Source organism: Aotus nancymaae, unplaced genomic scaffold, assembly GCF_030222135.1.
Source record: "Aotus nancymaae isolate 86718 unplaced genomic scaffold, 86718_ANA_hifiasm-v0.15.2.pri h1tg000021l, whole genome shotgun sequence".
Classification (NCBI taxonomy): Eukaryota; Metazoa; Chordata; class Mammalia; order Primates; family Aotidae; genus Aotus; species Aotus nancymaae.
In genome coordinates this window covers 5,860,170-5,872,459 of record NW_026988433.1, presented here as the reverse complement: position 1 = coordinate 5,872,459, position 12,290 = coordinate 5,860,170, and the positions used below count along the sequence as shown (strand labels likewise).

At 44.7% G+C, this 12,290-nt stretch overlaps 1 protein-coding gene across 3 annotated transcripts; it reads right to left on the bottom strand.

The window, feature by feature from the left end:
* Positions 1–236: 236 nt before the first annotated feature.
* On the bottom strand, positions 237–6,383 carry LOC105713411 (transmembrane protein 132B-like). 3 transcript variants are annotated; one of them, XR_010343759.1, is made up of 4 exons: positions 6,048–6,383; positions 2,926–3,069; positions 2,745–2,825; positions 237–463 (listed from the first exon to the last, which is right to left on the bottom strand). XR_010343759.1 is itself a non-coding variant. In XM_021669999.2 (4 exons), the coding sequence occupies exons 2-4, from the start codon at positions 4,260–4,262 to the stop codon at positions 335–337; spliced, it is 276 nt and encodes a 91-aa protein (XP_021525674.2). In that variant the 5' UTR covers positions 4,263–4,442; positions 6,048–6,383; the 3' UTR covers positions 237–334. The 3 variants fall into 3 exon arrangements, 1 of the variants encoding a protein (XP_021525674.2); XM_021669999.2 differs by lacking the exon at positions 2,745–2,825 and adding an exon at positions 4,260–4,442; XR_002478403.2 differs by having other exon boundaries at positions 2,745–3,069.
* Positions 6,384–12,290: the final 5,907 nt, after the last annotated feature.

Sequence of the window (12,290 nt, the reverse complement as noted above, 5' to 3'; positions counted from 1 at the left end):
AGGCAATTCTCCTGCCTCAGCCTCCTGAGTAGCTGGGATTACATGTAATGAAAACTCTCTTAACTGAAAGGTAGGACTTTCTGTCCTTCTTCAACTTGCCAGACTAGGTTAAGGTTCTAGTCTCTGAAAATTGTTTTTTTCTCTCAGATTCTGGACTCTAACAACTGCATCCTCTGTCTTCCCCAATATTAAAACACTCTCTCTGAATGAAGATACCCCAAACAGGCTTTGTGTGAGCAACATGACTGTTTATTTACTGGGGTGCAATCACACTGGGCAACGGGATAGGAGTTGGTTTTATAAGTTTGAGATGGGCAGTGGAAAGTTACAGAAGTTACAGTTGGTGGTTTGCGGAAGCCGGGGGTGGGGTCGTTGGTTTGCAAGCTGGGAGGGGGTCATAGGGTGTGGAGTCATGAGACTGGCCAAGCTCGGTTACAAAGTCCAATGGCCTTGTCAATTGAGGCTGGAATAAGAAACAATAGAAGAATGTCTCAGGTTAGTTAGGCACCACAGGGGTTGGTCGTTTCTTCCAGGAACTCATCTGGGGTGTATGTGCAGGTCACAGAGATTACCCGGTGGGTCATGGCACGGTCAGACCTTACATTCCTGACTTTTTATATTAATAATACAAAGGAAAAAGAAATGAAGAGTGGGGAGCAGTGGAATATTAGGAAGCCCAGCATAGAGGCGGGATGGGGCGATGTTTTTTGGGGCTTCTTTGAGCAGGATTGGGGGTAGTGTGGAGACCTAAAAATGGGAAAGAATTTAGACTGTTGGGAGGTCTCGGGGCAAGGGGTGATATTGTGGGGTTGTTAGAGGGAGCATTTGTTGTATTGACTGATTGGTTATTGCTTATGATTTTGTAGGAAATGAGAGATTAATCAGAAAACACCAGGGTCCAAATAAGACAAGGAGAAAGATAGTATCGGAGGACTAAGGATTGGAGGAAGCCGTGACTCCCAGTTAGAGAGTGTCCAGCCAGTACAGCCAGGTCCAGAATAACCATTTGCCTGATTGGCGAGGTTTTGGGTTCTGTCTTTTAATTTATTGATGGCAACATATACGAGGCTGGACTGGCTTACACAAAAACAACGTTCTTCATTTAGGAATAGGCAGAGATCTCCTCTTTCAGCAGTCAGTAAATCAAGACCTCTGCGATTTTGGAGGACAACTGCAGCTAAGGAGTTTACTTGGCCTTGAAGAAGGGATAGTGATTGAGTTAATTCTGCAATGCTAGCAGAGAAATCATTAGCCTCCAAGTTTGGTGATTTGCAAACGCAATATGTTCTCCTGGAGATCGAGCTTGTTTTCTGCCAAGGAAGTCCCCTATTCACGCAACTATGACAGTGACCATGAAGCACATAACGACCATTTTCCAAAGTGACTTATCTGTCACCTGGGGAAGTGGGTATTTTCAGTATGTTTCTATAGAGTGGAGATAATCAAGTACAGTGCGTGGTGGAATCCAACTTTCCATGAGCTTGGATTTGCCTCTCTTAGGGTGAAATCTCTAGGTCAAGAGATTGAGGTCTCTGCCTGTGGGGCTCCACACCAGGCTCTCTGGAGGGGACCTGCAGAGGCAAGTCATTTGTTTGGTCCATAGTAGCATCAGCCTGCAAATACAGTCTTTCTCTAAACACATAGTAGCATCAGCCTGCAAATACAGTCTTTCTAAAAATTATTGGCCCCTTTAGTGGCAATGTTACAGCAACTCTAAATAATGAATATTGTCAGAGGCAAGCGAGGCAAATGAGTCACCAATTTTATTTTGTTCGTGAGCAGATGATTGCCTATGACTTGGCTCAGACTTTTTAAAACTCCTAATATTTAAGGCCTTTGATTTGTTTAATTAAACCTGCCAGGATTACCAGAACTGCCAAGAGCCCCAGGGCAGCGCTGAATACAGTTGTTAAGATATTTCCCCTTCTATCTCAGGGAGAATTAACTTTCAGGAAACAGATTGTATAAAATTTGGGTTTCCTAAGGGTTATTATCATTATTATTTTAAAAATTCTTCTTCACAGAAACATCGTTGCTTCTTTATGGAAACCAGATCTGGCTTAAGGCACAGCCTCACTGGAAGCCTCCACCAAGCTGTGATCTAAAACATGAACAAATCATCTGCTCTCAGATCTGTTCTACCATGGGAGAATATCCTACAGGCTTTTCGGTCCACCGTGAAGTTCTGAAGACTGAAACCAAGTTTCCCTGAACCTCTAAACAGGAGCCAGCGGAATGGCATGAAGAACTTAGCTCAGCATCATTGTATTTATCTAAAAGGAATGAATAGATTGAACCTGGGTTTTTTTTAGCAACTTAAAGGGGAAAATATGATTCTAAAATTTTAAAGTCTTTTTCCACGAGGTCTCCTTTAGAAAAAAAAATACACGGAAATACTAAATTGGATTATTCAGATACCTGCAAAGAAAAATAAAATGAAAAAGGGCTGGTCTCTGGATGAATTTAGGATCATAAATCCAGTTAATTAGAATAAAAGTTTTAAAAACTAAAAATAAACAGCAGAAATGTTCCATGGCCCAATTTTCTCAACTGTGATTGTATCCCACTGGTAATCCTTATATTAAGTGAGTTGTCACATGGATGAATGCTTTTTAACAGCCATTGAATTTCATGCATATAGGGAGCCAGGGAAGGAAGGAAGGTGGAAGGGAGGGAGGGAATTCTTTCTGCTGGAGATTAAGGGTCAGGGACTCCCCTTTCCGGGGAGAGGAAAGCAGCGTCACCTGCTGCAGCCACCTGCTGATTCCAGGGTGTCTCTGCTGTCAGCCGTCTCCTCCTTCGTGAGGTCATTCTGGCCTCCAGCCCTTCAGAGCATGGGATGCTCAGTCAGAACAAGACCTTGGAGACAAGAGAAGTGGCGACAAAAGCTGTGAACACTTAGGACAGCTGTAGGTAACAGCTTACCTTAATGACGTCTTCGTCAGCAGACTTGCATTCCACAGACTCAGACACGTCAACCACAGAACCATCCTCCTGAACACCCACGACTTTGATGGGAACCGAAACAGGCTTTCCGGTGAGAATGGCGGTGTTCAAAACCTCGGTGTCCTAAACAGGAGAGGAGAGGGCTCAGATCAGCAAACACGCACACCACGAGAGCGAGGGGAGAGGGGTGGCCACCAGGCTCCCTACTGCCTTGATTCTCGTTCTGCAATTTAGACAGTTGTCCGAAGGGACGAAGCCAAGAAGCTCACACAAAATGGAAGGTTCTAAACAACTGGATGGCATCACCTCCCGGGCGGAGATGATCAAACCTGATGGTTGGTTGGAATGTCTTCTCAGTCCCCAGGCACGGGGTCATCCTCTCCCTCCCTGACCTCCACTCCCTCTCCCTGACTCCACCCCTGCCACCCTCCACCCCACAGACGCACACATAGCACATGAGTTCCTTTCTGTATTTTTCAAATCTTGGCTCAAGGATCATTTGGGAAGTGACTGCCTATTTTCTGATTAACACAGTGAAAAGCGACTTCATTGTGATTTTAAATTTGGAAAGACAACAGCAGAAACAGAAGAGCACTCGTTGAACATCACAAGCCTCTGCACACCCGAGCTGACTGCCGCACCCACCACCCCAGCACCTCCAGAACCCCCAGAGATCTCCCTCCAATCCCAGGTATTTCTAAACACAAAGTGGTTTGTTTCTTTCTTCCTCTGATGATCTCTTAGGGGTTCTGTAGTTTTTATCATCATAATTTATCTCAAATCTATCTACGTCCTTCATCCACCCTACCAACTCCCACGTTAGCCGTAATCTCTCACATGGACAACTGATCTCTGTGTGTCTCCTTTTAACAAACATGCTCTTTTAAATATATATGTATATATAATTCAGATTATTTATTTTAACTGAAAACAAGCTAATAACATTCAGCTTCTCATAAGGTAAAATGCAAATCTCCTGACATGGAGTGGTCCATCCCCAGCCCACCTCTCTTGTTCTCTCTTGCTCCCTTCTCTCTGTCCCTCACCACAGTTTTCTTAGTTCTTCCAACAGCGCAATCTAAATTCTGTCTTCTGAGCTCTCACATGCAGAGCCCTCTACCTAAACACACCTGGCGTCCTTTCATCCTTCAGATCTCTGCACACATGCCCATTTCCAAGGAAAAGGACGTGCCTGCCTGTTCTTGGTGTGAATTAAGACATTCCTATTATGTTACTAGGTTTCAAGGTCTTTCCCTGCATGGTTGTTACCAAAACTCCAATTACATAACAATTTTTGTGTTTATGATACTTACCATTTAGACACAATAGACTCTACACTCCACAAGGGTATCTCTGTGCTGAAAACCCAGGATGATACCTGGTATGTGAAAAGCAGAACAGAAGACAGGGCACATGTATGGGCTCCGGGAACGAGAACGCCTAGTTTTGAAATCACTCCCCTTCCTCTGCTTCAATGAAGATTGTACATATTTGTGCTGGAGGTTGAGGGATGAACATAAGAGATTAAATTTTGGTCTGTATTCTCTGCATTCTTGTGCCCTTTGCTTCTCCTGATTCTGGTGACCCTGTTTATTCACACATCCAAACCCTGACAGTAAATCACAGTCACAGAAGTGTTTTCTCTGACTCCTTCCTTGTGCCTTACAGTGACCACTTCAGCAAGGCTCTGCTTAACTACAGCTGTTACTTTCTTATCTTAAATAAGTCTGCTTATATACATCTTGGGCTAAATTAAAATTTAATAAAGCTTCAAGTTGCCATGGAACCAGCAAGCAAATGACAGCTGTTCAATTAAAACCTAAACCTGATCAGACAGACACATTGAGAGAATACTCCAGAGGAAAAGCGTAGAACTATTGAAACTCAAGTCCACATTAATGCCTTTATTTAAATATGAATAAACTCTTCTGTGTGGTTTTACTGTGAACTAGCTGGTGCCTTGGTGACTGCAGTGAGCAGTGAGAGCCTTAGCTGTAGGGTCCAGCTGCTTCCCAGTCCTTTGGTCAGGCACTGTGGATAAATGGATGGATAGATGGATGGATGGATGGATGGATGGATGGATGGATGGATGGATGGATGGATGGATGGAGACAGAGAGAGGCAGAGCAGAGCAAGATGGAAGGAAAACCAATTTAGAAAAACAGATGAAGGAGGGAGGGAGGAAGGGTGTGAGAGAGAAAGCAGATATCTGTATAAAGAGGTCATGTAAGCTTAAATGATCCAGAAACAGACAATCAGAGAGAGAGAGAGAGAGAACAGCTGAGAAATAAACTGAGCAAAAGCATAAGGATGGAGACACTAGTGAGAAGCAAACGGAGAAAGGCAAAGAGCTAGGGAGGCAGTGCCAGTAAGGCAGCCAGACTGAAAATGGCAGGTGGAAAATCAGCAGTAGCAATCAAGCAAGAACAAAGAAATGGAGAGAAAGGTCTTCACATCTCACAAGTCAGAGACCTCTCAGCTCTGAAAAAAGTGAATAGCTTTTGGCTTCATGAAAGGAATGCAGGTGGAGTCAAAGCCCATTGATGGATGTGTTCTGTGACTGTTCAGCTGAGGCTGAAATAGCTCCGGTCCCTCACTGAGGCTTCTCTTCATAATGACAGGACATCGGGGAGAGCATCCCTTCCCAACAAGGAGCACCTCAGGGATTTGCTGCACTGTTATATTCACCGAGACTTTCTGATGGCCACAGACTCAGGGGATTAATCTGTCTCATAAACAATAGACACAGAAATCCTCAACAAAATGTTTACCAATTCACAATGTATGAAAATAAACCGCACAGAAGAGTTTATTCATATTTAAATAATATGGTTCCAAATATATAGCATTCTGGAAAAGGCTGTAGAGACAGTCAAGAGATCAGTGGTTGCCAGGGGTTTGGATGAAGAGGATGAGCATAGAGGATTTTTAGGGCAGTGAAAATTAATATAATTCTCATTTCCTTTCCCAAATCATAATACTTATTAGCCTATAAACCTTAGGAGGACTCAGAGCTTCTGCATTAGTGCATTTCACATTGCTGATATAGGCATACCAGAGACTGGGTAATTTACAAAAGAAAGAGGTTTAATTGGACTCACCAGGTTCACACGGCTGGGGAAGCCTCACGATCATGGTGGAAGGCAAGGAGGAGTAAGTCACATCTTCCCTGGATGGCAGCAGGCAAAGAGAGAGCATCAGATCTCATGAGACTTATTCACCATCAGGAGAACAGCACAGGAAAGACTTGTCCCCATGAGACAATTACTTCCCACTGGGTCCCTCCCACAACATGTAGGAATTCAAGATGAGATTTCAGTGGGGGCACAGCCAAATCACGTCAGCTTTCATTCAGCCTTTGAAAAGTCAGTCCAGAAAATAGTATTAGCCCATTTTTGCGGGAAATGAGGAGTGTCGCTTTGCTGTTCCAACAAGTACTTCTCTTCAATCCAATGCTGTCAAAGTCACTTCTCCAGGATTGCCTTTGGCTAAAAAGTAGAGTGGAAAGGAACTGATGGTCTGAGACGGCTGATTCATAACATCCTGCTCAGGCCATCCATGGATAGGACACGGCCAAACAGTGTGATGATGGGATGTACAGTGGCTCTGCCAGCCCCTGGGATAGATTGAAAATGAGAGTATTTATGCCAGCCTGGGAGCAGGAAGCCAAATGCAGCTCGGTGATTTCTTGTCAGGTAACTTCCTTTGCAAAGGGGGCTCCCTTGAGCAGTGTGGACATTTGATTTGAGCTAATACCTGTGGAGGAAAAAAAATCCATCCTCTTTGTTGATACTTTGATATTTCAATTTAAGGAGTTGCTTTTGCCATCAGGAGGCAGAGGAAGCCTGACTGACGTTTAGAGAGTTACTGAACTCAGCGATTTAGACAGTAACATTCAAGGCTCTCATTGATGCCCAGAGTCGATGTAATTTCTACATGTATTTGTTAGGATAAATTTTGGAAATTATTTTTGAAGAGTCATAACCCCAAGGAGAGAAAGGAAAGAGTGACTTATTACTAATTTCAGGAGAATGAACACCAGCTATTCTCAGACACCTAAGGTCCGATAAACACTGGCCTTAAATCTGCTCTCTCTTCTGTCCAGGGTATTTGACTCCTGACCTCCCTAGGACCACTTCCGGCTGGAGCTGACCCCACCACCAGCTCCCCAGATGCATTCAGGGACCCAGGCCAGCAGCCAATTAGCACCTGGCATTCCTTGGGCCCCAGTGATTGGTTCACTGTCCAGAACATGACTGCAGCTGGACCAATCAGATGGGGCTTCCTGTAGCTGGGAAAGCACAGCCCAAGCCCTCCATGGACCCTGGTTCTGCTGCTCGCAGTCCCCTCTGGCTTGGGTGTGACTTCCTCGCATCAAGAAGCAGGAGCCCAGAATGGCTGGCAATGCTGGATTCGAACTTAGGGCCATGGGTTCCCAGTCCTTTCCAAAGGCTTCTTTCTCACACGTGGAGCCGCCCACAGGTTCCCGTCTCATCTAATTTGCAGGTGGTCTCAGGAACAAGGACTGGCTGAATTCAGCCACCACCTCATTTAACGTGGAGCCGTCATTCAGGACGTGGGTCTCAATCGGAGACGAAGCCAGCCTTCCTGTGCGTGGCAGAGCCGGAGCCCCGGTCTGCAGAACTGACTCCAGCGATTTCCTCTCCTCCGGCCACTCTCCTCCCTACCCTGAAAGTAATCGGGACTCGGCTTCCAGAGCCACCATGTCGTTCACACCACCTTCATGTCAAGGGGGTCACAGCATCCCCATCACACAGAGGAGGAAGCTGAGGCCAGGAGGGCTTCTGGCCGGCTCAAGTTTACAAAATCCTGCATCTTCTCTATTCTAGGTAAATATTTCTGTTGGGGAATTATTACTATTATTATTATTTGTCTTGATAAGAAGTAAGATGTACTGTGTTTCCCAACGTGCACTACAGCACTGTAGCAAAGGGAGCAAACTTTAAAATCATTCTTGACCTAGAATTCTGGGCCTACCACTAAGCAGGTGACCTTGTGTGAGATGTCATTTTATTATTTGAAAGTAGAGCTTATATTCTTATATTAGCATGAGGATTAAATGCCACCATCTACATAAACTCACACACACTATCTTCGTCCTTCTTCTGAAGCCTTTACATTTGCACTTCCCTCTGCCTGGCATCCTCTACCCCCAGATCATGGCATGCCTTGCCCCTGTTTGTGCAGGTTTCAGAACCGACACCACTTCCTCTGACAGATCTTCCCAGACCCCCTCTCTAGAGTCCTTCGGCCCACTCACACCCAACCCTCTGTCTACTCCCTTACCTCCTATCTTTCCTTCATGACATCTGTCCCTATCTCATTATCAGACTTAAACCACATCGATTTTTCTGCCTGATTGTCTGTCTCCTCCACTAGAATGTCAGCTCTGTGCGGTCAGGGCCAGCTCCCTTCCTCCCTCCTCCCATTCACCACCGTATGCCTAGGACCTAGTGTTTGGCATGTAGCAGATGCAGAGCAAAGATTGCTTGAAAGTATGAATTCAGGAGCCAGTGTGATGACTGAATGAACTGCTTAGCACAGTGCCTGGCCTCGTCAACAAGTGGTAATAGTCATTATAAGTAATAATACTACTTTGCCTCTTTCTCAGAGAAAGAGGTCTTAGTCCTGATAAAATACACAGGGGCCCACTTATGTTAATTGTTCCTGTTAACCCACAATGTTTCTGCAGCAGTAGACAACCCTGGCCTGTACATGAGAAGTTAGTGGTACTCCCTAAACTCAGCTCCACCTTGGCAGGTAATCCGCAAGCTTCCTAAGGACCTTTGCATGAGAGGGGCACTCGGGAGCATTGGCTTTTCACATCCCGTGCCCTAATGACACAGAGATAGTTCCAAGCTTCTCAGGACCCTCTTGCCTTGCAGCTAGCTAGCAGCTGCATATTCCAAAGTAACCCTGGGTAAGCACCATCATCCACCATTCCACAGTGCTGTTTAGGACCTGGGGAGGGCCTGTGTGGGTCTTTCATGTGCATCATCTGACATTGCTGATGAGGGTATCATTCTCTAATGCAGCTATCCCCTGCAACTTGTGCTTAGGGAAACGAATTTCACAGCCAGCTTCCTTGTAAATAGGCAGATCCAGGCTCTGGGCCATTTGTGGTCCTGAGAAGCCACGACAGTGACCAGTCTATATTCTTTGGTCCCAGACCCGAGTTAACTGACAGGATTTAGAAAGCCTAGATATTCACAAATGAACAGATATTATTTTAAGTGGGCCTGCCAAAGTATCCTTGTTTTCACTGAACTACTGTTAATGTAAGAAGAGCCTGAATTTTATATCAAATTGTTAGTCCTCACTCTTTTGTCTCCCTGCTTTGGCACACATCAGAACCGGCGAGCGAAAAATCCTGTGCACTGCTTCTCATGTGCTGGCATGAAGCTTGAACCACGTATGTCCTGGTAACACAAGGAAGCCCTACCCTAACCACAGTATAACCCAAGCTGGTCATCTGTCTCTGCTATCCCAGGACATTTATGCAGCTGTTTGTAAACCTGCCCTGATCTCCCCAGAAAACTTTGTTATGTAATAAATCTAGTTATTCCTTCTTGCTTTGTGTGTGTTGGTGGAGATGGCGGGAGGTGGGGGTAGCATCATTGCCTTAATTTGTATTTGTTATGATAAATTTTGGAAATGATTTTTGAAGGGTCATAACCCCAAAGAGAGAGAGAGGAAAGAATGACTTATTACTGATCTCAGGAAGATGAACTACTCAGCTACTCAGGCAGCTGAGACAGAAGAATTGCTTGAGCACATGTTAAAAGTGAAACAGTGAAACTTAGCTTTCTGGTAAAAGTTGACAAAAACTGTAAAAGTTTCACTGTTGGGTCAAAGGGCTACTATGTGTCTGATAAAAAGGGATACTGGGAAATGTTAGAATTATTAAATACACAGTAGAATCCAAAGGAGTCTCTGTCCTTTACTAATCATAAAGGTTGAAAGATAAAATTTTCTCTCTACATGCTTCAGTTTTGTTTAACACAGGGCTTGTGCACCACGTAAACCCATAGTTCCTTCTGGGATGATTCTCCTCCACCCAGGGAAACCCTCAGGGTTCACAGCTTTCCTTCTAAGACCCCACCAGACGTGAACTATCCATCCTCTGGAGCAGTGTTCCTCTCAATGTTCAGAGCGTCCCCTGAGCCCCCTCAGACCTGCGCATACCCCCACTCTCTGCTCTCATAACACCCCAGACTGGCCTGGTAGCAATTGCACTACCGCAGTAACCAGAATTGCACTCATATTGTCAAGTGTGTTCTTGGTTGCTTCACGTCGGCCTTCCGTTAGATCATCGGGTCAGGGCTCTTTGTTCCTTTTGCTCTCCATTTCATCCTGCAGCCCAGCCCTGGGACGAGCGTCTACTAGATGCTCATTTAACATTCATGAAATGTTATTGAATGAGTGACTGCTCTGGGCCACTGCAGGAAATAATACGTTCCCTAAAAGGTATTTAGTGCAGAAAAGATGCACTCTTTAGGGACTGAGGAGCTTTGGCTTTTCATATCCTGTGCCCTAATGACATGGAGATAGTCCCTAAAGAGCCTGTGCAAATTAGAAAATGGCGCTTTTTCTATCCCTCACAAAATTGTCATTATATATCAATTTGGGTAAAACAAGACACTTTCTTGCCATCTTTTCAACAGCTGTCTTACTAAATTCATAAAGCTACAATGTCTAGGGTGTGAATTACATTGCCTTAAACATGTCCATGAGCAGTGCACAACCTGCACAGCCTTACTCAGCAGCCCTGAACGTGTTCAGAGATGCTCAGGCTGGGAGGCCACTCACTCGGGACAGAACCTGATCCTACTGCAGCCAGACTGGATGGCCCTGTGCCCCTCCACTGACCTGTCCTGGAAGAGTGTGCTCATGATTCCCCAGGCCAGCCCCATGTGGCTTTATCTACTGAGACATTTTAGATTCTAAAGCTGTAAATGGATTTCAGATACAATCACACAAAGTAGCTACTGAGCTAGAAGTTCATCCACATCTTGAGGTTAACCCATCACCCAAAAAGGAGATGCAACAAATCTTTTAGAGAAATAAGACAGTGACATTCTGGGAAAAGTGAACTGGGAAAAGGTGAGAGAAGGCATGGGGAGGGGCCCAGGAGTGTGATGAGGCGACTTTTGGTGGGATTGTATCATACAGTGACCCTCTGGGGGTCAGAACTCTGCTTTGTCTAGACCACAGCTCCAAATTACGCTGCCCCCATGATGTGATTAGACATAGAGCAAGGCTAAGGCAGCCCCACCTTTGCCCTCCCCAAAGCTCAGACCATCAGGGACCCCCCTCTTTGTCTCTCCTGACAAAATGTGCAGTCACTCTTGGTGACCCGTGAGCCTCTAGGGACCCAATAATATGCGTTAGTCCAGGAGAAAAACACAAGCAGGTGACTTTCTTCATCTGCATTTTTGCCGGGAGTTTAGAGTCAGCTACAAATAATACAGTGCTGTTATCTAATATGGTGGCCATTATTTTTTTTTCTCATTTTTACCTGAGGAGTAAATTATACAGGTTATTTTATCAGGTGAAGTTTCAAATGAGCTTTGGTATTAATATATAATACAAAGTGACAGGCTCTATTACTGCAAGGAACTGAAGAGAAAATTGGAAGTTTACTCCTTACAGAGGAACCCAGAGGCCCATGGAGAAACAAAGGAACCATTTTCTGTTCTTGACAGAGATAGCTTTACTCTCAATTGAAGATGTAGACCTCACAGTCACAAACTGAACTGTGGCCATTCATTTAAAAAGTCGTATACAGACACAACACAGGTTTGAATATGATTTTTTAAATCCAGATGTTTCCTGAAAAAAATGCTTCCACGATGCACTATCCAGCATGAATTCTACATTTTTAATCATAGAATACTTTCATAAACCCCATTTTGAAATTTTAAATAACTCAGTTCATTGAATAATTATGTCAGTCCTGTAGATCAGGAGGATAAAAGGAACCAGTAGTGACTACTTTATTTAGTACATATCTTGACAAGCCATAGTATCTCTGTTCCAACTGCTAAACTCTGTTGTAGCCGAAAGCAGCCGTGGACAATACATAAAAAAAGAGACACAGCCAAGGTGCATGTATTTGTCCGTTTTCACACTGCCGTAAAGAATATTATCTGAGACAGGGTCATTATAAAGGAAAGATGACTCACAGTTCCACATGGCTGTGGAGGCCTCAGGAAGCTTACAATCTGGCAGAGGGCAAAGGGGAAGCAGACACCTTCTTCACAAGGTGGCAGGAGAGGAGTGAGTGAAGGAGGAACTGTCGAACACTTACAAAACCATCAGAT

Excerpts from the sequence above, each read along its gene's own strand:
- LOC105713411 (XM_021669999.2), bottom strand. Across the intron at positions 464-2,925 it reads CTGACGAAGACGTCATTAAG|CCTCAATTGACAAGGCCATT; the intron begins GTAAGCTGTTAC and ends TTCTTATTCCAG.